At 44.6% G+C, this 27651-nt stretch overlaps 1 protein-coding gene across 21 annotated transcripts in view; it reads right to left on the reverse strand.

Annotated features, from left to right (window-relative positions):
* MROH8 (maestro heat like repeat family member 8) overlaps positions 1 to 27651 on the reverse strand; it is a 77820-nt gene that overhangs the window by 13724 nt on the left and 36445 nt on the right. For 11 of the 21 annotated variants that reach the window (XR_010154215.1, XR_010154216.1, XR_010154211.1 and 8 more), the window contains 9 exons: positions 26525 to 26649; positions 23976 to 24128; positions 20624 to 20784; positions 11815 to 11950; positions 8687 to 8877; positions 5973 to 6110; positions 5578 to 5692; positions 4760 to 4900; positions 226 to 390 (listed from right to left, as the gene is read on the reverse strand). Coding sequence is in view for 10 of the 21 variants with exons in the window: in XM_063802931.1 (XP_063659001.1) it covers positions 226 to 390; positions 4760 to 4900; positions 5578 to 5692; positions 5973 to 6110; positions 8687 to 8877; positions 11815 to 11950; positions 20624 to 20784; positions 23976 to 24128; positions 26525 to 26649 (1325 nt within the window). In the remaining 11 variants the exon portion in view is untranslated. Of the gene's footprint in view, positions 1 to 225; positions 391 to 1228; positions 1327 to 4759; positions 4901 to 5577; positions 5693 to 5972; positions 6111 to 8686; positions 8878 to 11787; positions 11951 to 20623; positions 20785 to 23975; positions 24129 to 26524; positions 26650 to 27651 lie in introns of those variants that run through there. The other 10 variants (XR_010154213.1, XR_010154214.1, XM_063802932.1 and 7 more) reach the window with 5 other exon arrangements.

The following is a 27651-nucleotide window of genomic DNA, read 5'->3' on the forward strand; positions in this document are numbered from 1 at the left end:
GTTCAGTTTTTTTTTTTTTTTTTTTGGTTAAACCTGAAAAACAATAACATCTGCCCTATCAACATCACAGGTTACCTAGAAGGGTCTTAAGAGAGGAGGTTTGAAATGCTCTGAAAGTAAAAGTCCTATACCAAGTAGAGTGTATTTATTACTATACCAACTTCTGTTTGCTGTTATGCCCATTACCCTCCTCCTAGGAAAGTCTCTCCTCTCTGATTGTCTTACATCACCAAATAAAGAGAACAGGGTCCTCGTCATGGCAGCCAGGGTAGTGAAATCCATTGTTCTAACAAGTTGCAGGAGTATCTGGATGGCTGACAGAACGATCTTCTCATCGGTTTCACGCAAGCTGTCTACAATGTATGGCAACAGGCTCTTGATGTCTTCTCTCTGCGTGGCCAAAGGGAGCACATCACCTTTTCTCCAAATCGCACGTCACCTGGTACCAAAGGGGGTGCTCCCCATCTTTACTCAGTACCTAGTGCTCACTGATTTTTGTTAGGGCTGGTAGATCCAGAAGGGAGAAGAAGGGGATATGATGGCCTTCTCTCAGTACTGGCAGGTCTGATACATAGAAGAGGGGCAGAGCTGCTTTGAGTTGCCTCAAGGGCAAAAGTGGGACCAGGCAGGGAAGGTCTAGGGCTATGGGCTTGGGCTCACTGTAAGGAAGAGCTCTGCTAACAAGGGAAAGTGGAACAGGTCACTCAGGCCACAGTGAGCTCCCAAACACACAAGATATCCAAACAGAGGCTCAAAGATCCTGATATGGTTTGGCTCTGTGTCCCCACCTAAATCTCATCTCGAACTGTAATTCCCACTTGCAGAGGGAGAGACTTGGTGGGAAGTGATTGGATCATGAGGGCGGTTCCCCCATGCTGTTCTCATGATAGTGAGGGAGTTCTCAGGAGATCTGATGGTTTTAAAATGGCAGTTTTGGCTGGGTGCAGTGGCTCATGCCTGTAATCCCAGCACTTTGGGGGGCTGAGGCAGGTGAATCACTCGAGGTCAGGAGTTCGAGACCAGCCTGGCCAATACAGCGAAACCCCACCTCTACTAAAAATACAAAAATTAGGCTGGGCACAGTGGCTTACGCCTGTAATGCCAGCACTTTGGGAGGCCGAGGTGGGCAGATCACCTGCGGTCAGGAGTTCGAGCCCACCCTGACCAACATGGCAAAACCCTGTCTCTACTAAAAATACAAAAATTCGCCAGGCATGGTGGCACATACCTGTAATCCCAGCTACCTGGGAGGCTGAGGCAGGAGAATCGCTTGAACCAGGGAGGCGGAGGTTGCAGTGAGCTGAGATCGCACCATTGTACTCCAGCCTGGGTAACAAGAGCAAAACTCTGTCTCAAAAAAAAAAAAAAAAAAAAAAAAGCCTGGCGTGGTGGTGCCTGCCTGTAGTCCCAGCTACTCAGGAGGCTGAGGCAGGAGAATTGCTATAGCTTGAACTCAGATAGCAGAGGTTGCAGTGAGCTGAGATCACACCACTGCACTCCACCCTAGGTGACACAGCGAGACTCAATCTCAAAAAAAAAAAAAATAAAATAAAATAAAAGTGGCAGTTTCCCCTGCTTTCTGTCTCTCTCCTGCTCCGCCATTGTGAAGATGTACCTGCTCCCCTTTGCCTTCCACCATGATTGTAAGTTTCCTGAGGCCTCCCTAGCCATGTAGAATTGTGAATCTAGTAAACCCCCTTTGTTTATAAATTACCCAGGCTCAGGGAGTATCTTTATAGCAGTGTGAAAATGGATCCCCTGGCAGGAATTCAAGCAGAATTTGACCGAGGACTTAAGGGTTCTTCTCATTCTGAATGGGGATTCTGCTCTTCTGAAACTACTGAAAGGAAGCAATCTCAGGGTTGTAAAGTTTAAACATACACATGAAAAAGTAAGTAGAATATAAACGCAAGTTAGGAAGCCAGTTTAAAAAAAAAGAAAAAGTAAGTAGAATAAAGCAATAGATATTAATGTATCCAATCAACCAGAATTAATATACGCTGACATTTGTCATTTTTGCTTCAGAAACACTTCTTTTTTTTTTTTTTTTTTGAGACAGTATGTCACTCTGTCATTCAGGCTGGAGTGCAGTGGCGCAATCTTGGCTCACTACAACCTCTGCCTCACGGGTTTAAGCAATTCTCCTGCCTCAGCCTCCCAAGTAGCTGGGACTACAGGCACATGCCACCATGGCTAATTTTTGCATTTTTAGTAGAGATGGGGTTTCACTATGTTGGCCAGGTTAGTCTCAAACTCCTGACTTCACGTGATCTGCTCGCCTTGGCCTCCCGAAGTGCTGGGGTTACAGGTGCGAGCCACTGCGCCTGGCCCCAAATATTTTTAAATAAAATATTTGGTGAAGTGGCTCATGCCTGTAATCCCAGCTACTCTGCAGCTGAGGTAAGAGGACTGCTTAAGGCCAGGAGTTCAAGGCTGCAGTGAGCCATGATCATGCCACTGTTCTCTAGCCTGGGCAACAGAGCAAGACCCTGTCTCTAAAAAAATTTAAAAAGTAAAAATAGGCCGGGTGTGGTGGCTCACGCCTGTAATCCCAGCACTTTGGGAGGCCAAGGTGGGCGGATCATGAGGTCAGGAGATCAAGACCATCCTGGCTAACACATGAAACCCCGTCTCTACTAAAAATAAAAAAATTAGGCAGGGGAATGGCATGAACCCGGGAGGTGGAGCTTGCAGTGAGCCGAGATTGTGCCACTGCACTTCAGCCTGGGTGACAGAGCAAGACTCTGTCTCAGAAAAAAAAAAAAAAAACATAAGTAAAAATAAATAAATAAATAAAATAGAACTCCAAGCCACCTGTGGTGGTTCACACCTGTAATCCCAGCATTTTGGAAGGGTGAGGCAGGCAGATCGCTTGAGGTCAGGAGTTCGAGACCAGCCTGGCCAACATGGTGAAACCCTGTCCCTACTAAAACATACAAAAATTAGCCAGGTGTAGTGGCAGATGCCCGTAGTCCCAGGTATTTCGAAAGCTGGGACTTGTGGAGACTTGGAGAATCACTTGAAGCCGGGAGGCAGAGGTTGCGGCGAGCCGAGATCGTGCCACTGCACTCTAGCCTGGGTGACAAAGAGAGTCCCTGTCTCAAAAAAAAAAAAAAGAATAGAACTCCAGTGACAAAACTGAAGCTTCAGAAATTCCTCATGTCTTCTGGCTTAGGCTTAGTTTTCTCACCAGGCCTATGGAAGATGAGCTTTCTTCCAACATGAATGTCAGTGATCTTTTTTTTAGATGACAAGCATCTTGGGAGCATATCAATGGTCTTTTCAATCTACTCCATGGGGCAACACAGTACAAGGCATAAAACAATACCTAAATGCTGTCCAGGTTGTGATAATGAGTATACCTCCCCAGCAAATTGCAGCTATCAACTATTATGAATATATATAATTTGGACTTCTTATTTATTTCATTTAATTCCATTAACTCTTTTTTTCTCTTTTTTTGTGAGACAGAGTTTTGCTCTTGTTGCCCAGGCTGGAGTGTAATAGCGCGATCTCGGCTCACTGCAACCTCCGCTTCCCGGGTTCAGACGATTCTCCTGCCTCAGCCTCCCAAGTAGCTGGGATTACAGGCATGTGCCACCACGCCTGGCTAATTTTTTTGTATTTTTAGTAGAGACGGGGTTTCTCCATGTTGGTTAGGCTAGTCTCGAACTCTTGACCTCAGGTGATTCACCCGCCTCGGCTCCCAAAGTGCTGGGATTATAAGTGTGAGCCACCGTGCCTGGCCTAACTTTTTTTTTTTTTTCCCGAGACGGAGTCTTGCTCTGTTGCCCAGGCTAGAGTGCAGTGGTGCCATCTTGGCTCACTGCAACCTCTGCCTCCCGGGTTCATGCGATTCTCCTGCCTCAGCCTACTGAGTAGCTGGGATTACAGGCATGTGCCATCATGCCCGGCTAATTTTTGTATTTTTAGCAGAGATGGGGTTTCACCATGTTGGTCCGGCTGGTCTCAAACTCCTGACCTCGTGATCCATTCGCCTCGGCCTCCCAAAGTGCTGTGACTACAGGTGTGAGCCATCACGCCTGGCCAATTTCATTAATTTTTAAATAGTCAGTACTTGCCTATTTCTTAGGCATAAAACTTTAAATGATACAAAAGGATGTGCAGGAAAAAAGACCCTCTCCCACCTACTCCTGTCCCCAGGCTACCCAATTGTCTTCAGCTGTTTTCAGTTTCTTAGGTATTATTTTGGGGTGATTAATTGGTGTCTTAGGAATCAGTGGTCTGGGCCAGGCGCTGTGGCTCACACCTGTAATCCCAGTATTTTGGGAGGCCGAGGTGGACAGATCACTTGAGCCCAGGAGTTCGAGAGCAGCTCTGGCAACACAGTGAGACTCTGTCTCTACAAAAATTTTAAAAATCAGCTGGGCATAGTGGCATGCGCCTGTGGTCCCCGCTACTCAGGAGGCTGAGGTGGGAGGATCACTTGAGCCCGGGAGGTTGAAGCTGCGGTGCGCAGTGATGGTGTCACTGAACTCCAGCCTGGGTAACAAAGCAAGACCCTATCTTAAAAAAAAGAAAAAAAAAAGAAGAAAGAAAGAAAGAAGGAAGGAAGGAGAGAAAAGAAAAGAAAGAGAAGGAAAGGAAGAAAGGAAGGAAAGAAAGAAAAAGGAAAGAAAGAAGGGAAAGAAAGAAAGGAAAGAAAGAAAGGAAGGAAGAAAGAGAAAGAAAGAAAGAGACAGAAAGAAAGAGAAAGAAAAGAAAAGAAAAGAATCTATGGTCTGGGGGCCCCTCCTACCATCTCCTGGTGTCCAACAAGATTGTACAGTCCCCTCAGGCCGAGAATTCTAAAGAGATGATTTCCATCTTGTAGCCAGTCTTTAAAGCGGGCAACAGAGTATATGCTGGGCAGTCTCTTGGCCACTGGACTCCGGAGAAGCTGAAAGAATCCAGAGATCGGCCAAAAAAATGACCTTTAAGCCCTTTTTCATGTGGGGAGCTACCTTCCCACCAATGCTAAAGTACATATTTTCCTTTTAAATCTCTATTACAGAACATACAGGATGATGTTTATTTACCCTATAGGTACACAAGGAATACTGAATTATGCATGTGTGGAAAGAAGATTTTTGAGAGGCTTGAATCCGAAAATTCTTTCTTTTTTGTGTGTTTGTTTTGTTTTGTTTTGTTTTTTTGAGATGGAGTCTCACTCTGTTGCCCAGGCTGGAGTGCAGTGGTGCGATCTTGGCTCACTGCAATCTCTGCCTCCTGGGTTCAAGCGATTCTCATGCCTCATCCCGAGTAGCTGAGATTATAGGTGCCCACCACCATGCCCAGCTAATTATTTTGTATTTTTAGTAGAGAGTAGAGACGGGGTTTCACCATGTTGGCCAGGCTAGTTTTGAACTCCTGAACTCAGGTGATCCGCCCGCTTCAACCTCCCAAAGTGCTGGGATTACAGGCGTGAGCCACCGCGCCTGGCCTTGAATCTGAAAATTATTTCTATCTCACTCTTGAAACAGATCCCAACATGCCACTAACTCGATGTAGCCTAGGAAGGCAGGGATTGCTGCTTCATAGGCTTCCTGAATCCAGCTTCTAAAGAATGAGTCTTACCTCCACAAAAAAGCCTGCAGATGTGAGTTTATGTTTATCATTCCCTCGGTTAAGAAGAGGGACTAATAAGTACATGACCTTCTGTGCAAGGAGCCGATTTCTTTCCAGCAATGCGCTGCAAAACACAACACCAACAGAATGACTCTCAGGAATGCTCCCATCCAGAGGGCATTGTCTCAGGGCTGGGGACCCTCTAGAAGTTCTTGCCCAGCTACAGGATAGTATACGGTAGGGCCAGGACCTCTGAAAAATTTGCCTAGCATTATGGATATTTGCCCACCCTCTTATAAGGAGGTTATTCAACCTTAGTTGCTGTGATAACTAGAAGGGAAATAAATACCCAAAACAATGCCGATTTAGAACAGGTGGGTGTATGCATGACAAGGAAGCCTTACTTGGCAAGGAGAAATACTCCCTGAAGATGGCCATCTTTTCCTCCCAGGAGAGCCCATCCTTTATTCTTTTCCATGATGTTGAATTCCTGCAAGCAGCATGTTCTGAGGAGGAGAGTCTTTGTAGCCTGCATGGCAAAGCTAAATCAAACGAAAACAGTGTGGGTGATTTGAACAGGTCCCTCCAACTTACCAGCACACAGTCATCCCATTCTCAGTGAGGAGGGTCATGCATTGACAACTGCTGGACTGTAATTCTCTGCTTTCCAAATTGCCCAAAAGACTCTTCTCTTTTTTCTTTTACTTTCTTCTTCTTCTTTTTCTTTCTTCCTTTTTTTTTTTTTTTTTTTTTTTTTTGAGACGGAGGCTTGCTCTGTTGCCCAGGCCAGAGTGCAGTGGTGAGATCGTGGCTCGCTGCAACCTCTGCCTCCCTGGTTCAAGCGATTCTCCTGCCTCAGCCTCCTGAGTAGCTGGGATTACAGGCGCACGCCACCACACCTGGCTAATTTTTCTATTTTTAGTAGAGACTGGGTTTCACCATGTTGGTCAGGCTGGTCTCAAACTCCTGACCTCAGATGATATGCCTGTCTCGGCCTCCCAAAGTGTTGGAATTACAGGCGTGAGCTACCGTGCCCGGCCTACTTTCAAGACTAGTCAAGTGCAGTAGTGAGACCAGAAGAGTCTTAATGCTCTAATAACTTGTAAGGCCCTTTACACAAGATCTCAGCATAAAGAAATCTAACTAGGTCTCATTTCCCCAGGAGTTTAGAAGGAAATCTATGATAAAAGAAATGATCTGGGATGCTAAACAGACACACACTGCTTTTTTAAAAAGCTTTACTGAGATACAATTTACCCCACACTATTTATCTCCACTGTTTTTATTATTTATTTATTTACTGAGACAGGGTCTTGTTTTGTCACCCAAGCTGGAGGGCAAGGGTGCCATCATGGCTCACTGCAGCCTTGAGCTCCTGGGCTCAAGTGATCCTCCTGCCTCAGCATCCAGGGCAGCTGGGATTACAGGCATGTGCCATCAGGCTCCAATAATTTAAGAAAAAAAAATTTTTTTCTGAGACAGGGTCTGGCTCTGTCTCCCAGGCTGGAGTGCGGTGGCGCGATTTCTGTTCACTGCAGTCTCAATCTCCTAGGCTCAAGCAATCTTCACACCTCAGCCTCCCGAGTAGTTGGGACCACAAGTGTGTGCCAACACACCTGGCTAATTTTTATAGAGACAGGGTTTCACCATGTTGCCCAGGCTGGTGTTGAACTCCTGAGCTCAAGTAGTCCTCCTGCCTCGGCCTCCGAAAGTGTTGGCATTACACATGTGGGCCACTGCACCCAGCCTAAAAATTTTTTGTAGAGACAGGCTCTTGCCCTATTGCCTAGGCTGTTCTTAAACTCCTAGCTTCAAGTGATCCTCCTGCCTTGGCCTCCCAAAGTGCTGGGATTACAGGAATGAGCCATTGTGCCTGGCCGTCCACTGCCTTTAAAAGCTACTTACTGAACTGTTATCCCGGACCTAGCATCAGAGAATCTTAAAGCTGGAAGGAGCCTGAGCAACACAGTGAGACCCCTTCTCTATAAAAAATAAAAATAATTAGCTGGGCATGGTGGCAGGCAACTGTGGTTCAGCTACGCAGGAGGCTGAGGTGGGAGGATCACGTGAGCCCAGGATGTTGAGGCTGCAGTGAGCCATGATCATGCCACTGCACTCCAGCCTGGGTGACAGATGGAGACCCTGTCTCAAAAAATAAAACAAAATAATAAAGCTGGAATGGTCCTTTGAGATCACCTTGCCTGACCTTTCCATTTATAGATAAGGAAACTGAGGCACAGAACAATAGATTTGCCCAGGGTATAGAACTAGTTGAATGGATGAATGAGAACTGCACTAGAACTCAGGTCTACTGACTTAGTCTGGTGTTCTTAAATATGTCACATTATAGTACTTTCTCTGAAAGAAATCCATGTACCATAGCAACACTAAGAAACGTCTTTATTATTATTATTACTTTTTGAGACAGAGTCTCGCTGTGTTGCCCAGGCTGGAGTGCAACGGCACGATCTCGGCTCACTGCAATCTCTGCCTCCCAGGTTCAAGTGATTCTCGTGCCTCAGCCTCCTGAGTAGCTGGAATTATAGGCATGTGCCACCACGCCCAGCTAAATTTTGTATTTTTAGTAGAGACAGGGTTTCACCATGTTGGCCAGGCTGGTCTCAAACTCTTGACCTCAGGTGATCCACTTGCCTCGGCCTCCCAAAGTGCTGGGATTACAGGCATGAGCCACCATGCCCAACCAACAACACTAAGAAATTTCTACTGAGACTCTAATGGGACTTAAAAATATCTCTCCATGCAATAAAACAGAAAGCAGAAATCACTGCATGGTGGATCAGTACAGTTTTGGAGGTAGGTTTAGGCTGTTTTGTTTCTGTCTGTACTTGATTTATTAGGAAAGGGCTAACACAATATCACATTTGGCTAACCCAGATATAACCCAGATAGCCAAATTTACCTTGTTACTAATAAAACCAAAGATAACCAATGAAAGCTCAAAATGATTCCTGGGCATTTCATCTTGATGGCTCATGAGGGTTGAAGGTTGTAAGCTCCCCTCCAGTTGGGACTACATCTTGGCTATCCCTGTGTTCACCACAGTGCCCAGTGCTTAGTACGTGTTACTTAATGTCAATGAAATAATGATGGGCAGTACCACAAAGGGGTGACTTCTGAAGGCACTTCCTGTTCTGTGTACAGGCCACTTGGGATGTCAACATCAGACATGGTGAGGCCGATGCTGTGATGAATCTGGATAAGCAGTGTCATGAGAAGCTGAGGAAAGAGTCGGAACGTAGCTGCTCGAAGCCTGTTTCCCAAAAACACCTCATAAAGGGCATCTGTTGCCTGTGGTGGAAAAGACACAGAGAGGAACTAAGCACCTGCCATTTTGAAATACGGAAGTCATGAAGGAAACTATTAACATATTTGACTACATACAAATATAAAGCCAGGGCAACATTTATCATAAAGTTAGATGACAACAGGCCAGGTGCAGTGGCTCATGTCTGCAATCCCAGCACTTTGGGAGGCCAAGGCAGGTGGATCACCTTAGGTCAGGAGTTTGAGACCAGCTTGGTCAACAGAGTGAAACCCCATCTCTACTAAAAATACAAAAAAATTAGCCAGGTGTGGTGGCTCACGCCTGTAATCCCAGCTACTCGGGAGGCAGAGGCAGGAGAATCGCTTGAACCTTAGAGGTGGAGGTTGCAGTGAGCCGAGATCGTGCCATTGCACTCCAGCTTGAGTGACAGAGCGAGACTCTGTCTCAAAAAAAAAGAGTTAGATGGCAACAACCTGGAGAAGTATTTGTATCAATATATTGTTCTTACTATATAAAATGCTCTTACGTAGCAGTAAAAAAATTACTCAAAGGGTAGGCCACACACCAGTAGCATTGTCATTACCTGGAGCTGGTTAAACAGGGAGAATTTCAAGCCCCATCCCAGGCCTTCCATATCAGAAACTGTATTTTATTATTATTTTTTATTTTTTTGTTTTTGAGACAGAGTCTCGCTCTGTCACCCAGGCTGGAGTGCAGTGGCGAGATCTCTGCTCACTGCAAGCTCTGCCTCCCGGGTTCACGCCATTCTACCGCCTTAGCCTCCTGAGTAGCTGGGACTACAGGTGCCCGCCACCACGCCCGGCTAATTTTTCATATTTTTAGTAGAGACGGTGTTTCACCATGTTAGCCAAGATGGTCTCGACCTCCTGACCTCGTGATCCACCCGCCTTGGCCTCCCAAAGTGCTGGGATTACAGGTGTGAGCCACTGCGCCCAGCCGAGAACCTGCATTTTAATGATATCCCAAAGTGACTGTGGTTTGTGTGCATATTAAATCTGAGAAGGACTAGTGTACAGAACATGAACAAACAAGTCATAAAAGAAATACAAACGGCCAATTAAAAACATATACAAGGCTGGGTGTGGTGGCTCATGTCCGTAATCAGCATTTTGGGAGGCTAAGGCGGGAGAATTGTTTGAGCCCAGGAGTTTGAGACCAGACTGGGCAACATGGGGAATCCCCCCGTCTCTACTAAAAAATACAAAAATTAGCCAGGCATGGTGGCACTCTCCTGTATTCCCAGCTACTCAGGAGGCTGATGTGGGAGGATCGCTTCAGCCCAGGAGGAAGAGGTTGCAGTGAGCTGAGATCATGCCACTGCAGTCCAGCCTGGGCAACAGAGTGAGACTCTGTCTCAAAAAGAAAAATAACAATAATTTAGACCACAGAAAGCTGAACCATAAACTGGTAGGGAAGAAAATAAAGTAAAAAGTAAATGTTGATAGTAGGGCAGGCTGTGTGTGTGTGGAGGCAGGTTTATGGGAACGCTGTACTTTCTGCTGAATTTTTCTGTGAACTTAAAACTGCTCTAAAAAATAAAGTATTTAAAAGGAAAAAATGAAAAAAGTATACCAAATAGATATACCAAAAGTTTATATATGTATAAAGACTTCTGGAAAATTCATTTTTAGGGAGATTGTTACAGACATGAGCTAAGAATGGTTTTTACATTTTTTAATAAAAGGATTGTTTAAAAAAATCCAAAATCCAAAGATTGTTTAAAAGAAATCCAAAGAATATGTGACAGAGACTATATATTTACCATCTGGTCTCTTATAGAAATTTGGCCAACTTCTGCTCAGGGAGATCTGCACTTTCTTTTTTTTTTTTTTTTTTTGAGACAGAGTCTCTCTCTGTCACCCAGGCTGGAGTGCAGTGGCGTGATCTCGGCTCACTGCAACCTCTGCCTCCCTGGTTTAAGTAATTCTCCTGCCTTAGCCTCCTGAGTAGCTGGGATTACAGGCGGCCGCCACCATGCCTGGCTAATTTTTGTATTTTAAGTAGAGACGGGGTTGCATCATGTTGGCCAGGCTGGTCTCAAACTCCTGACCTCAAGTGATTGGCTTGCCTCAGCCTCCCAGAGTGCTGGAATTACAGGCAAGAGCCACCGTGCCTGGCCTTTTTTTTTTTTTTTTTTGAGATGGAGTCTCACTCTGTTGCCCAGGCTGGAGTGCAGTAGCGTGATCTCGGCTCACTGCAACCTCTGCCTCCCGGGTTCAAGCAAGTCTCCTGCCTCAGCCTCTTGAGTAGCTGGGATTACAGGTGGGCGCCACTACACCTGGCTAATTTTTGTATTTTACTAGAGATGGGGTTTCACCATATTGGCCAGGCTGGTCTTGAACTCCTGACCTCAGGTGATCTACCCACCTTGGCCTCCCAAAGTGCTGGGATTACAGGCGTGAGCCACCGCGTCTAGTCTGCACTTTGTTTTATACAGTTCTACGATATTTGAGGGTTTTTTTTCCCACAAGTTTGCATTTCTCTTTAACTATGATGATACATATTTTTTAGAGGATGAGGGAAGGAATGTTTTAAACACTAAACCAGGGATGTTTCCAAGGGACAGATGACAGTCATGGGTTCTTAGTTTCTGTTTCTGGTTGGGTCAATAAAGCCCCTTCCTCATCCCTCTTTTCCGCTTATCACTAGAGACAGAAACTAAACACCATGGCTTCAGGCTTCTAAAAGCCTAAAACAAAACAGAACAGAACAACAAAAACAAAAAAAGGCAGGTTGGACGAGTTTGTATTAAAGCATTCTGACTCCTTCACTCTCCCCAGCTCCCTCCATGTCAATCCCTTGGCAGAAACACTGTAGACTTATAAATGGATGACAGATGCAGGCTTTGAGAGGGACCAAAAGGAACACTCTCCACTGGGGTGTGGGGTCAGTCATCCTGGGAGGGGCTGACATTAGAGGGGCAAAGCTCAAGGGCTTACAGCCACAGCCACATATGCCATCTTCTCCTGTGCAGGCTCATTATGGCATTTCTGCAGCTTCCTCAGGAGCCTCCACAGAATCCAGGTTGTGCTGGGAAGCTCCACCGCCAGCATTCTCCACACCTCAGCCAGGTGCCTGGAAATCCCAAAAAGCAAGAGGAGAATGGCTGATTCCAATGCAATCTACAACAGGTTCTCCTCTCTACTCAGTTCTTCAGGGTGTCAAAAGACTGACTTTGATTTCATAACAGTAACTCCCCAGGTTTATTTTTTTCCTTTTTGTGAGACCCTGTCTCAAAAAAAAAAAAAGGGGGGGGTTGTATCCATTTATTTGCCAACAAGCAGAGTAGGATTCCTATTGCTCCATATTTTCTTTTATTTACTTATTTATTTTTTAAATTTTATTATTATTATTATTTTGACACGGTGTCTTGCTCTGTCACTCAGGCTGGAGTCAGTGGCGTGATCTTGGCTCATTGCAACCTCTGTCTCCTGGGTTCAATCAATTCCCTTGCTTCAGTCTCCTGAGTAGCTGGGATTACAGGTGCCCGCCACCACGCCCGGCTAATTTTTGTATTTTTAGTAGAGCCGGGGTGTCGCCATGTTAGCCAGGCTGGCCTCGAACTCCCGACCTCAAGTGATCTGCCCGCCCTGGCCTCCCAAAGTGCTGGGATTACAGGCGTGAGCCACTGCACCCAGTCGATTTTTAAAATTTTACTTTAAGTTCCAGGATACATGTGCAGAATGTGCAGGTTTGTTACATAGGTATCCATGTGCCATGGTGGTTTGTTGCACCTCTCAACCCGTCATCTAGGTTTTAAGCCCACACGCATTAGGTATCTGTCCTATTGGTCTCCCTCCCCTTGCCCCCCACCCCCGAAGTCCCCAGGTTTTATTGAATCAAGTTCCCATTGCCTCAGCATGGACTTCAAGGCTATCCATAACCTGGTCCTGACTTAACTTTTTGGCCTCATCTCTTCCCCATCACACACCCTGTGCTCAAACCATCCAGACCATTCACCTTTACCTAAGAAAACACAGACTTTGAAAACCCTATACCTTTGCTTATGTCACTGTCCTTTTTTTTTAGACAGGGTCTCACTCCGTCACCCAGGCTGGAGTGCAGTGGTGCCATACACAGCTCACTGCAGCCTTGAACTCCTGAGCTCAAGCAATCCTCCTGCCTCAGCCACCCGAATAGCTGGGACCACAAGCGTGTGCCACCACACCTGGCTAATTTTTAAATTTGTTTTTGTAAAGACGGGGTCTCGCCATGTTGCCCAGGCTGGTCTTGAACTCCTAGGCTCAAGCGATCCACCCATCTCGGCCTCCCAAAGTGCTGGGATTACAGGCATGAGCCACTGTACCCGACCCTTATGTCACTTTCTTAAACTGGAAGGCCCTTTCCAAAACTCTTCTCTGCCCATCAAAATCCTTCAAGGTCCAGCTCCAGTGTCATGTCTCCTAGGAAGCCTTGATTGCTTCTTTACCATGTCTTTCGTAAGAGTTCTCATAGCACTTAAAAAGTTTCTTCTTCTTAGAGGTCGCTTCAATCTTATCTGTGCTATCATCAGTTCTTTATGAGTGTATCTGTTCGCTCTGAAGGAAAGGATTCTTTCTGGCTCTTCTTCTAGGAATTCCTCAGGGAATTGCACAATGCCAGGTTCATAGAAGGTTAAATTATAGACACATGTATTCGATCTGGTCTGTGGTCCTCAAATTTTGGCTAAAGTTAATCCTTGAAATAAAGCTTTGATCCTGCCTAGAAGAGGTATCTTCTAAAGAAAAATAATAGATAATAACTTCTCTGTCATTGATTCAAATGTAGAGCCTGAGAGTTACATAAACATTGTGGAAGAACATTACAGTGGGAAGAAAATTGGGAGTTACTCGTGCTTTTAATCCATTCTTTTATTTTCAGAATCCATTTAGGCATCTTGGTATGCTAGAGTAAGTTTTTAAAGCGTGATCTTCCAGGCCAGACGTGGTGGCCTATAATCCTGTAATCCCAGCACTTTGTAATCCTAACACTTTGTAATTCCAGCAACTGCAATCCCAGTAGCTTGTAATCCCAGCACCTGTAATCCCAGCACTTTGGGAGGCTGAGATGGGAGGACTGCTTGAGCCCAGGAGTTCAAGACCAGCCTGGGAAACATGACGAAACCCTGTCTCTACAAAAAATGCAAAATTAGCCAGGTGTTGTGGTGTGTGCTTGTAGTCCCAGCTACTCAGGAGGCTGAGGTGGGAGGATCATTTGAACCCAGAAGGCAGAGACTGAGGTGAGCCAAAATCATACCACTGCACTCCAGCCTGGGTGGCAGGGTGAGACTGTCTCGGGGGGAAAAAAAAGGAAAAAAGAAAAGAAAAGAAAAAAAAGAAAAAAAGTGTGGTCTTTCAACTGTGAGACTCATCCTAAAACATGAGAGGCTTAAAGACTATCCCAACATTTCACTCCTCACCTCAGTGATTCTAATTTGTGAATAAAACAAAGTAAGAAGGTCCTAAAGAACTCCTAAAGAAAAGGCCAGAAAGGCAATATAGGATGCTGAAAAAACTCACAGCTGCAGAATGATGAGACGGCAGAATAGGAACATTCATCTGGGATGACATAAAGAAATTCTCATATTTACTTACCCTCGGTTATTTTCTTTGGATTCCTGAGGGAGTAAATGAAGTACTTTGAGAAGCTGTTTATTGTGAGAGAAGTGTTGCAAAATGCTTTTAGTTTGCCGCACATTTTAAGTGTGCTGAAAATGCATCTGAATTTAGAAAGCGCACAGCCTTTAAGCCAATGGTTCACGAATTTCAGTGTGAGAAACATTTGGAGAGTTTGTTTAAAATATGGAAAAAATCTTCCCACCTCCAGTGATTCTGATTCTGTAGTTGTGACATGGGTTTTGTTTGCCCATCATCCCTTTGGGAAACCACCTTTTCAAGATCCTTAACAATCCTATTTGGTTCGTGTAGTTTGGTGGGAGCTGACTCCAAGCCAGGCTAATCAGAGTCCTGCCCAGGACTAAAAAGCTTAAAAGGAAATGACACACCCTTTCCACTGCAGTTTTGAGCTGATGGTAACCATCTTTGCCATCTTTAGTGCAAGTCCATCTGAGAGATGAATGGAGCCCTGATAAAATAAACTGAGTCTCGGGATTCAATCCTGACGACAGACCCTTGGACTTTGCTGTAATATAAGCCTATACAATTTCTTAAGGTAGTGTGAGCTCAGTTTCTGCTACTTCCAACCAAGAGTCCTGACTAATATAGTATGTGTGATGTAGGGTCTTGGAAAATGCTTTTCTTCTTTGAGACAGGGTTTTACTCTGATGCTCAGGCTGGAGTGCAGTGGTGTGATCACAGCTCACTGCAGTCTCAATTTCCTGGGCTCAGGTAAATTCTCCCACCTCAGCCTCCTGAGTATTTGGAACTATAGGCGTGTGCCACCACAACTGGCAAATTTTGCACTTTCTGTAGAGACAGGGTTTCACCATATTGCTCAGGCTGGTCTTGAACTATTGGGCTCAAGCCATCCACCCATCTCAACCTCCTAAAGTGCTAGGATTACAGGTATGAGCCACCACACCTAGCCAGAAGATACATTTTTTTTTTTTAACAAGCTTCATAGGGGATTCTGAGGCAGTGTTTCAGACACTTTAACAAACACTGCACTAGGAGACTGAAGAAGCCTACATCTTTAAGAACAAATATCTTGCTGTAGCATCCTTACAGAATAGAAAGAGAAACAGCCTCTTGTCTTTTCTGGTGGAGTACTGGGACAGAGCACTGCACCAGGGTAGTATGAGGGACACATGTCACATATGTACTCTATGACTTCTTTGGTCCTGCATTAGTGAACTGAGTTTCTTAAAGTATTTCATGTCCCATAGAGAAACAGTCAGTGGTGAAAATGTAGTGTAATTCCTGGGTCAGTAAATGATATCACCATTAACTTGGCCTCCAAAGCCAAAAACTGAGGAGTGGGGAGTTAGCCTGAATGCCTTCTTCCTCCCTGCCATTCCTTTCTGATTCAATCAAGGTCTGCCTACAGATGCTCCTATTTCTTTTTTTCTTTTTCTTTTTCTTTTTCTTTTTTTGAAATGGAGTTTTGCTCTGTTGCCCAGGCTGGAGTGAAGTCGTGTGATCCTGGCTCACTGTTCAAGCCAATTCTCCTGCCTCCCGGGTTCAAGCAATTCTCCTGCCTCAGCCTGCAGAGTGGCTGGGATTACAGGCACATGCCACCAAGCCCGGCTAATTTTTGTATTTTTAGTAGAGACGGGGTTCGCCATGTTGGCCAGAATGGTCTCGAACTCCTGACCTCAGGCGATCCACCTGCCTTGGCCTCCCAAAGTCCTAGGATTACAGGCGTGAGCCACCGTGTCTGGCCAATGCTCCTGTTTCTTTACTCCCTCCTCCTCTCCATCTCTGAAGCCACTGCCCTAATCAGGGCATCATCATCTTTTGCCTGGAAAAGGTGCAACTGCTTAACTGCCTGTCTCTCTTCCTGTTTGGTAGAACAGCCTCTAATCCATTTCCATCAGAGTCACACTAAAAATCTGCATCTGATGATGTAAGTCCCTTAACTAAAGTTCTTCAGTGGCTTCCCAACTCCCGTAGTATAAAGTCCACTATCGTAGTTCTTAGTTGGTCCCAATCTATCGCTGCTAACTTCTGACCACTTTTTAAAAGCAGCTTTAGTGGCTGGGCGTGGTAGCTTACGCCTGAAATCCCAGCACTTTGGGAGGCCAAAGCGGGCGGATCATGAGGTCAGGAGATTGAGACCATCCTGGCCAACATGCTTCAGCTCTAGCCATCACATCACTTTCCAGGTGGCAGGAAGAAGAAAGATGATGAGCCTACTCTCTCCCTTTAAGGTTATTTGCCATAGGTTGCATGTACTACTTCAATTTGCATCCAGAATTTAGACAAATAGTCACACCTATATGCAAAAAGTCTAGGAAATAAGAGTATTTCAAATACCCAACTAAAGTTCAGGGATTCTATTACTATAGAAAATGAAAAAATAATTAGTGAATACTGTCTTAAGTATACAACTCACTGACTTTTAGTAAATTTACAAAGTTGTGCAACCATGACGACGATCCAATTTTAGAACATTTCCATCACTGCAAAAAGATCCCTGGTATCTGAGCCCTTCTTACTATCTACTTTCCTCTCCAGCCACTTTGATCTGCATCTGGCTCTTAGCATTCATCAGCTTGGGGGCAGCTCTGCTTTCAGAAATCACTTCCTGACCCTTCATTTAATTAAGTCCCGACCTAGGGGCTTCCACAGAACTCCCTACTTAGCTTTAGAATACTTATGCATCTATGGGGCTACCAGACTGTGCTGCTTAAGGGCGGGGTGCATGTCCTGTCCATTACTTATGGGTCCTAATAGCACCTTGCACATAGTTGATGCTTTAGGCAGCCTCCTAAGAACAACCACCCCAATCTATATGTAAACCCACTAACGTGTGGAGTCCTAACTAGGGGAAGGAAGCCAGGCTGGCGGGAGCAAGGGAAAGCAAAAAGAAAAAGCAGATAAGCTGTAAGTCTGCCTTTCTTCATGGTCCAGGACACGGCCCTTCTGTGCAATCAGCTCCCCATCTTCCTGTGCCCAACTATCACCAGACACCTGCAAATTAGCTCATTGCAACTTGGCATTATCTATACTGCACAAGGCCCTCTTCAACACGCAGCATGAACACTATGCTGTAAAATCTCCAACAAGTCTTTGTCTCCTGGCAGTCGGCTTCTCTTTTGCAGGCTGTCTGTTGTCTCTCTGGCGCCATTATTTTCCTACTTTCTCTAATAAATCTGCCTTCCTCTACCCACAACTGTCTTGGTAAATTCTTTTACCCCAGCGCCACCGGCCCAGTCATTGCTCCCCTGTGACATAATGAACTTCAGGTAAATGACAAAAATATAATCAGAATAACATTTCCTGGCCGGGCGCGGTGGCTCATGCCTGTAATCCCAGCACTTTGGGAGGCCGAGGCGGGCGGATCACGAGGTCAGGAGATTGCGACCACAGTGAAACCCCCTCTCTACTAAAAATACTGTAATCCCAGCACTCTGGGAGGCCGAGGCGGGCGGATCACGAGGTCAGGAGATCGAGACCACGGTGAAACCCCATCTCTACTAAAAATACAAAAAATTAGCTGGGCGGTGGCGGGTGCCTGTAGTCCCAGCTACTTGGGAGGCTAAGCCAGGAGAATGGCGTGAACCCGGGAGGCGGAGCTTGCAGTGAGCCGAGTTCGCGCCACTGCACTCCAGCCTGGGTGACAGAGCGAGACTCTGTCTCAAAAAAAATTAATAATAATAATAATAATAATAATAACATTTCCTGAATAAGTCAGTTAAATTTCTAAAAGATTCCATAGTTTGCATATGATCTACAGCAGTTCTCAAAGTCCTCCCAGAGGTAGAACAAATACAAACAAGAGAATAATGCTAAAAGCATACTTAAAATAATTAAATAGGGCAGCACACGGTGGCTCATGTCTGTCATCCTAGCACTTTGGGAAGCTGAGGCAGGTGGATCACTTGAGCCCAGAAGTTCGAGACCAGCCTGGGCCTGGATAACATTGAGAAACCACACAAAATAAAAAATTTAGCTGGGCCAGGTGGTGTGGGCCTGTAGTCCCAGTTGCTCCAGTGGCTGAGGTGGGAAGACTGCTTGAGCCTGGAAGGTCGAGGCTGCAGTGAACTATGACTGTGTCACTACACTGCAGCCTGGGTGACAGAGAAAGACCTTGTCTTAAAAAACCCCACAAAAAACAAAACTAAATATATTTAGTATTTTGTACTTAGATTTATTTATTTATTTATTTAATTTGAGACAGAGTCTTGCTTTGTCTCCCAGGCTGGAGTGCAGTGGCGCGATCTCGGCTCACTGCAACCTCCGCCTCCCGGGTTCAAGAGATTCTCCTGCCTCAGCCTCCCAAGTAGCTGTGATTACAGGTGCGCATCACCACGCTGGGCTAATTTTTGTATTTTTTTAGTAGAGATTGGGTTTCACCATGTTGGCCAGGCTGGTCTGGAACTCCTGACCTTGGGTGATCCACCCCCTTTGGCCTCTGAAAGATTAATTTTTATATAAGAGTTGAGTATAGATAAGCTGTAGCAAGTACCAAACATTTAAGAACAACTTGTTAGAGAAATATACAAAAGCAAGCTCAAAAAATTTTTAAAAATTTAAAAAGCTTGAGTGTGGTGGTACACACCTATACTCTCAGCTACTCAGGCAGCTGAGGTGGGAAGATCACTTGAGCCCAGGAGTTCAAGACTGCAGTGAGCCATGATTGAGAAACTGTCTTAAAAAAAAAAAAAGTAAGACTGTTACTCCAGGCTGGAGTGCAGTGGCTATTCACAAGTCCAATCATCATATACTATGGCCCCAAACTCCTGGCCTCGAGTGATTCTCCTGCCTCAGCCTCCTGAGTAGCTAGGACTACAGGCGCGTGTCACCACGCCCAGCTTTAAAAAAAATTCGCATTCTTTTTTTTCTCTGAATGGGTAAAAGTCTTCCATTATTTGATTTAGTTCAGGTTAGAGAACACAATAAGCACTACATCAAGATATTATGTGAGAACCATTCACTTAAAAGAATATTTTTCAAATAGTTTAAAGCAGGGAAATCTCTTCTTAAATAAAATAGTTGCCCAGAATCACAATAGAGAAAGCAGATAAAATGAAGCGCTGCTCTGGTTAAAGTGGGGTGGGGGCATGGAACTTTATTCTGAAGCCTTCCTGCCCCATCCGTAGGCATCTTTGTGGAACTTTCCAGGGTGCCTCCAAATGTGAAAAACACTAATCGAAAAAACCGTCTTTACACCTACTATGTACCCACAAAAATAAACAAAAAACCCATCCTGTTTGATCCTCTCTCTGATTCCATTCTTCCTTATGTATGCATATTTACTTTTTAAATGTATATATTTATTGCCTTATTTTTAGGCAAAATCATTCTCAAGTCAGTTGCAGACATTATGACACTTTACCTCTAAATAACTTTAGTATCTTATCTCTTAAGAATAAGGACATCCTTCTGCATAACCACAGTATTTCACACCTAAGAAAATTACACTAATTTTTTTTGTTTGTTTGTCTGAGACAGAGTCTTACTCTGTCACCCAGGCTGGAGTGCAGTGGTGTGATCTTGGCTCATTATAACCTCCTCCTCCTGGGTTCAAGAGATTCTCCTGCCTCAGCCTCCCAAGTAGCTGGCATTAGAGGCATCTGCCACCATGCCCGGGTAAATTTTGTATTTTTAGTAGAGACGAAGTTTCACCATGTTGGCCAGGCTGGTCTTGAACTCCTGGCCTTAAGTAATCTGCCCACTTCTGCCTCCCAAAGTGCTGGAATTACAGGTGTCAGCCACTGTGCCTGGCCAGAAAATTACACCAATTTAATATTCTAGTATAGAGTCCATATTTAAATTTTCTCCAAGCTTTCTTTTATAGCTTTTGTTTTTGAACCAGGATCCAATCAAGGTCACGCAGTGCATTTGGGTATGTTTTTGAATATCTTTTTATCTAGGACAGTTCCCTCACCACCAGTTTTACTTCCATGATGTTAATTTTTTTGAAGAGTCCAGTTCAATTATCTTACAGAATGTTCTTCATTTGGGATTTGTGGGATTCTTTTCTGATGATTATGCATTATGTTCTGATTTATATCACCAGCTTTATGTATACTGTGTCTTCTCCACAAGACAATCATTAGATTTTTGAGGGCAACCATGTTTCACAATACCCAGAGCTGTGTCACATAATCCAATTTAATCCAGAGGCTGTACGGGATTCTGTTACCTGTTATACGGCACTGGATGACACAGAAGGAAGCTGAGCACTATATCTGTGTACTTGGGTCTGGATATAAATAAACTCACGGTATTTATGATTTGTTGGCGGACTCTAGGCTGGCTGATTATGGATAACTGGGCACAGATAACTCCCATAATTTCTGGCACCTGAAGAGGAAAAAGAAATTACTAAGACTGTAATCCTATAGGACACTGATGGTTACTGAGGATATTGTGGCCACTTCTGAAAGGTCTTGGGGGGGTGACTTTTTTTTAAAGACAGGGTCTTGCTCTGTTGCCCAGCCTGGAATGCAGCGGTGCTAACACAGCTCACTGCAGCCTTGAACCCCTGGCCTCAAATGATCCTCCCACCTCAGCCTCCTGAGTAGCTGGGACTACAGGCACACACCACCACACCCAGGTCATTGTTGTATTTTTTTGTAGAGACAAGATCTCTCTATGTTGCCCAGGCTGGTCTTGAATTCCTGGGCTCAAGCGATGCTCCTGCCTTGGCCTCCCAAAGTGCTGGAATTACAGGTATAAGCCACTGCGCCTGACCCCTAGGGGGTGACTTTTAAACAAACTGTTTATTATTTTTTAAAGTTTATGATTAAAACTACTTAAAATATATCTGTATGTGTGTATACACATATGAAGGATTTGGAAAGATTTATAATCAAAACTGTCAATACTGTGTTTTTGAGGGATAGAGTATTAGATTTTTTTGCTTCTATATTTTTTCTAATTTTTCCTCAATAATTGATGTATTGATTTTATAACAAGACAAACTAATAGAAGTGTTGCAAGGAAGCTGGGCTTTTTTCCACTGTGACTCTGAGAATGGCAGTGGAGTCCTTACCTATCTTCTTCCCAGAGATGTCCATCAGGCTCAGGTAAGGGAAATAGGAGCCACTGGGCTTTGGTCTATTTCTCTGCTTGGACCGCTCTTCCCACCCACAGACGCATGGGTTCCTGTCTCTGTGGAAATGTCAGCTTCTCAGAGAGGCACACCTCAACCACTTAATATAAAATGGCCATCATCAGCACCAGTAGGCTGGGCATGGTGGCTCATGGCAGTAATCCCAGCACTTTGGGAGGCTGCGGCAGGCGGATCACTTGAGGTCAGGAGTTCACCACCGGCCTTGCCAACATGGTGAAACCCCATCTCTGCTAAAAATACAAAAAATTAGCTGGGTGTCATGGCAGGCGCCTGTAATCCCAGCTACTTGGGAGGCTGAGGTGGAAGAATCACAGCAACCTGGGAGGCGGAGGTTGCAGGGAGCCAAGACTGCACCACTGCACTCAAGCCTGAGCAACAGAGCAAAATGCTGTCTCCAAAAATAAATAAACAAAATAATAATAATAATAATAATAATAATAATAATAATTCTGGCTAACAAACACAAGGGTAAATTTACTGGGGTTTTGGGGAAAGATTTTCTTCCCTGAATCAAGACATAAAAAGGAAGGCAACATCTTTCTTCTTCTTGGACTTAGTCTACTCCACTCAGAAAGTCCAAAATTGGTCTGACTACCTTATGACCACATGAACAGACAAGGCAGAAGGATGAAGAAACCCCTGGGTCTTTGATAACACTGTTGAATCACTGAATCAATCTTGGAAAATACTCTATGTCCAGACTTGTTATTATGTGAGAGAATAAATCCTTTGGTTAAACTTCTACCTGCTGGGCTTTTTTTGCTGCTAAAAGCACCCAACTGATACAAATGCCCATCTCACCATGCTCTTATCGTGTTATTCTTTTTGCATCTTTGTTATTTTAATAGGTTTAAAAAAGGGTGCTCATCATTTGTTGTTGTTTTTAATTTGTTTTATTTGTTGTTGTTTTTTGAGACAAGATCTCCCTCTGTCGCCCAGGCTGGAATGTAAAGACATGATCATGGCTCCCTGCAGCCTTGTCTTACTGGGCTCAAGCAATCCTCCTGCCTCAGCTTCCCAAGTAGCTGGGAACACAGGTGTGTGCCACCATGCCTGGCTAATTTAAAAAAAATTTTTTGTAGAGATGGGGTCTTACTATGTTGCCCAGGCTGTTCTTGAACTCCTGGGCCCAAGCAATTTGCCTGCCTCAACCTCCCAAAGTGCTGGGATTATAAGTGTGAGCCACCATACCTGGCCAGTTCTCATCATTCTTAAATTATTTTTTATTTGTACCCAACTACAATATGCACACAATTTAAAATGTCCAGTGGTATTTCAATCTTCTTTCCTCCCTATTCCCCAGGTCTGTTCTCCAGAGAGAACTACTTTTATCCCTTTTGTCTCTTCCAGCACGTCCTTCTCTATTTCTAAATAACGTAACTATATAGTTATTTCTTGATGTATTAATTTTAGATATATTTAGATAAATTCTCTTAATTTTGATTTGTAAGTCTGCCTCCTTCTAGGGATGGCTTTTTATTTACTTTTATAAAGCTTGTTGCCCAAGCTGGAGGGCAGTGACGCGATCTCAGCTCACTGCAGCCTCCGCTTCCTGGGTTAAAGCAATTCTCTTGCCTCAGCCATCCAAATAGCTGGCAATGCAGGTGTGCACCACCATGCCTGGCTAATTTTTGTATTTTAAGTAGAGACAGGGTTAAGCTATGTTGCCGAGGCTGGTCTCAAACTCTGGAGCTCAAGCCATCTGCCCACCTTGGCCTCCCAAAGTGCTGGGATTACAGGCGTGAGCCACTGCACCTGACCACTTACAGCTTTTTAAATCTTGATACCTTTAACCCATCTGGATGAGTATCTAAATTAAAGTTATTCTCATATGTGTTAGTTATATCTCCCCAGAAAAACTCTACTCTTCTAGAAAATATGGACCGCATCTTTTTTTTTTTTTTCGAGATGGAGTCTCGCCCTGTCGCCCGGCTGGAGTGCAGTGGTGCGATCTTGGCTCACTGCAACCTCCACCTCCCAGGTTCAAGCGATTCTCCTGCCTCAGCCTCCCAAGTAGCTGGGACTACAGGCACGCGCCACCACGCCCAGCTACTTTTTGTATTTTTAGTTGAGACGGGGTTTCACCATGTTGGCCAGGATGGTCTCGATTTCTTGACCTCATGATCCACCCGCCTCAGCCTCCCAAAGTGCTGGGATTACAGGCGCGAGCCACCGTGCCTGGTCATAGACCACATCTTAGATTAAAAAAAAAAAAGTCTCTCTCCCTGGTTACGTACACAGTAGTTGTTTGGTGTATGTTTATAGAGTGGATATTTATGACTAAACAGACTAAGGTTTGACCCTGTACTCATGAGTAGTCGTTCTCAGCTGAGAAGGACAAGCAGAGACTTCAATAGCTGCAGGGATGAAGAGGTTCTACTGGCTTTTTGAACCCAGGAAATGGCCACTGAAAGTTTACCTTCTCAAATTGGGACTCTGTATTTTTCGCCAAAGTTAGCAGTAATTCTCCTGCTGATCGCTGGATGCAGGGATGTTTCAGGTTTTTCAGGGTATCAAATGTAGTCATTATAAACTGGCAGAGCTCATTTGAATCAAGAAAACCTTCAAAGACCTGAAATGATGTAGGAAAATGAACTTCCAAGAAATAGGGAAATATAGTATGATAGAAAGTGTCCTGAACAAGGACTTGAGTCTAAGTTAACAATCAGAGAAGTGGACAAAGATGTACAAGGCTGTTTTATTTGAGTCTTGTGGTTTTGTTTTGTTTTTGGAGATAGCATCTTACTCTGTCATCCAGGCAGGGGCACAATCACGGCTCACTGTAGCCTCAACCTCTTGGGCTCAAGTGATCCTCCTGCCTCAGCCTTCTGAGTAGCTGAGGCTACAGGCACCTGCTACTACACTCTGATAATTTTTAAAATTTTTTGTAAAGTCAGGGGTCTCACTATGTTGCCCAGGCTGGCTGTGAACTCTTGGCTCAAGCAATCCTTCCGCCTCAGCCTCCCAAAGTGTCAGGATTATAGGTGCAAGCCATGCACCCAGCCCAGTCTTGTTTACCATGGTAAAAAGGTGGAAGCAATCCAAATGTCCACTGCTAGCATCTGTGCATGGCCTTTTGCTGCTCTGACACTGAGGCTGGAGTGCAGTGGTGCGATCACAGCTCACTGCAGCCTGGACCTCCCAGGCTGAAGTCATCCTCCCACTTCAGCTTCCTGAGTAGCTAGGACTACAGGCGTGCACCACCACAGCCAGCTAATTTTTTTATTTGTGGAGATGAGGTCTCGCTATGTTGCCCAGGATGGTCTCGAATCCTAGGCTCAAGTGATCCTTCTGCCTCAGCCAACCAAAGTGCTGGGATGACAGGGGTGAGCCACTGCATCCAGCCTGCTGCTCTTACATTTAGAAAGAAGCTTTACTGACCAGGTGCAGTGGCTCATGCCTGTAATCCCAGTTGTTTGGGACCCTAAAGCGGGAGAAATACTTGAGCCCACGACTTGAGACTAGCCACTTGGCCAACATGGAGAAACACTGTCTCTACTAAAAATACAAAAATTAGCTGGGCGTGGTGGTGCATGCCTGTAATCCCAGCTACCTGGGAGGCTGCGGGAGGAGAATCGCTTGAATCTGGGAGGCGGAGGTTGCGGTGAGACGAGATCGTGCCACTACACTCCAGCCTGGGCGACAGAGCAAGACTCCGTCTCAAAAAAAAAAAAAAAAAAAAAAAAAAGAAGCCTGCCATGTGGCTCATGTCTATAATCCCACCACTTTGGTTGGGAGGCCAAGGCAGGTGGATCACCTGAGGTCAGAGTTCAAAATCAGCCTGACGAACATGGAGAAACCCCATCTCTACTAAAAATACAAAATTAGCCGGGTGTGGTGGCACATGCCTATAATCCCAGCTACTCAAGAGGCTGAGGCAGGAGAATTGCTTGAACCCAGGAGGCGGAGGTTGCAGTGAGCCAAGATTGCGCCATTGCATTCCAGCCTGGGCAACAAGAGCGAAACTCTGTTTCAAAGAAACAGCCCCCCCAAACAAAACAAAACAAAACAAAAAGAAAAGGAAAGAAAAGAAAAGAAAAGAAAAAGAAAGAAGCTTTATTATGAGATCTTCAGAAAGAGTCATACTTTTATAGGATAGGACTTAAAAAAAAAGGCCCTAATGTTACACAGCTGACAGGTTCCCAGGCATAATTAAAATGCCTTGTCAGGAGACAACATACTAAAAGAATGTGTCATTCTCTTTCTCATTGCATTTGGTAGTAAAGTCCTTCACATGATTATAATAGGTACAATCTACTGAGCACTTACTATGTGACAAGCATTTAGCAAAGCATTTTCCATACGGTATCTCCTTTAACAACGACTGAATTGTAAACAGTATAAATTGTAAAAAAGAAATTGTAAAAACTGTCCCAATTTTTACAGATCTCCATCGCACAGATGAGAAAACTGATGTGCAGAGAGATGAAATTACTTGGTACCTTTCACCCTACATGAGTAAGATCTGTGGGTTTTCTTTATTTTCCCCTATCCCCTAGCATACCTGGTACCTGGCAGATGTGTAAGTATTTATTGAATAATGAATAACTACATTAATTTAAAAAGTCTGGCTTGTTGGATCAACCATACTCTCTTGCAGCTCCTTTTTGTGACCAGCATTTACGTTTGCAAGAGACTCGCAATTATGAATAGTAGGAGCAGAGCTGGTATGAAGTGAAATCCAGGGATACTGGCCTCAATGGCAGGTTGACCTTAACCCCCAAACTAAGAAGGCAAGGCATATATGGGCCAGGAACATGGTGCCTTGTCTCCAAACTATGGAACGTTTAGAGACCACGTTTCCTGGGCAATTGTGTATGGTTTTGTTTTATAAGAAACGACCAGAACTTTTTCCAAAGTGGTTTTTACTGTTTTACGTTTCCATGAATAAATGCAGGAGACTTCTGGTTGTTCCCCATCCTTGCCAACACTTCTGGCTGTGGTTATAATTTTAGCCATTCTTATTACCTGGGCAATTCTGAAAGGACAGTTGTAGAAGCATTTAGCGGCAGAGCTGTGGAGCTCCAGGAATTCTCGACATTTTGTCAATGCTCTTTTCAAGTTTTGCTGATCTTTCTTGTCATGAGTGATATCTGAAAAGAAAATATAAAATATTAATACTTTCTGGCTTCTTTTCTTCTTCTTGATTTTACAGGTCTGGTTGATCTTCAGTTTAAAGTGGATTCCAAGATCTCACTCTTCTTTTTCACTTGAACAAAAATGCCTGGGGGAGGGAGTGTGTGTTCATCTGAAGGCTGATTTATTTCTCTTTCCTTCTAGAACAATACATAAAAAGAACCAAAAGAAAAAACAAAGAGGAGGTCGAGGCAGATGGATCACTTGAAGTCAAGATTTCGAGACAACCCTGGCCAACATGGCGATACCGAAAAATAAAAAAATTAGCCAAGCATGGTGGCGCACTCCTGTAGTCCCAACTACTTGGGAGGCTGAGGTGGGAGGATCACTTGAACCCAAGACGTGGAGCTTGCAGTGAACCGAGATCACGCCACTGCACTCCAGCCTGGGTGACAGAGTTAAGAACCTGTCTTTTCTTTTTTAAATTTTTTTTTGAAGCAGAGTTTCACTCTTATCACCCAGGCTGGAGTGCAATGGTGCGATCTCAGCTCACCACAACCTCTGCCTCCTGGAGGTGATTCTCCTGCCTCAGCCTCCTAAGTAGCTGGGATTACAGGCATGCGCCACCATGCCCAGCTAATTTTGTATTTTTAGTAGAGATGGGGTTTCTCCATTTTGGTTCAGACTGGCCTCAAACTCCTGACCTCAGGTGATCCACCCACCTCAGCCTCCCCAAGTGCTGGGATTACAGGCATGAGCCACCATGCCCAGCCAACCCTGTCTTTAAAAAGAAGAAGAAGAAGAAAAAAAGCAAAAGCAAAGAGCTTTTTGTAAGACCAGAGCATTTGAGTGATTTGTGAGTACAACCAAAGCATGCTACCTTATTTCCCCACTGGTGAGGAACTGTGAGGGGTCTCCCTATGAAGCTTAGGTTCCCAGAAAAAATTGCCCAACTCTATACTGTGTATGATAATTCTGATAGCAGAACTCTTCATCATGTGTCAAGTATGCCAATGCTC

Source organism: Pan troglodytes, chromosome 21 (assembly GCF_028858775.2).
Source record: "Pan troglodytes isolate AG18354 chromosome 21, NHGRI_mPanTro3-v2.0_pri, whole genome shotgun sequence".
NCBI classification, from domain to species: domain Eukaryota; kingdom Metazoa; phylum Chordata; class Mammalia; order Primates; family Hominidae; genus Pan; species Pan troglodytes.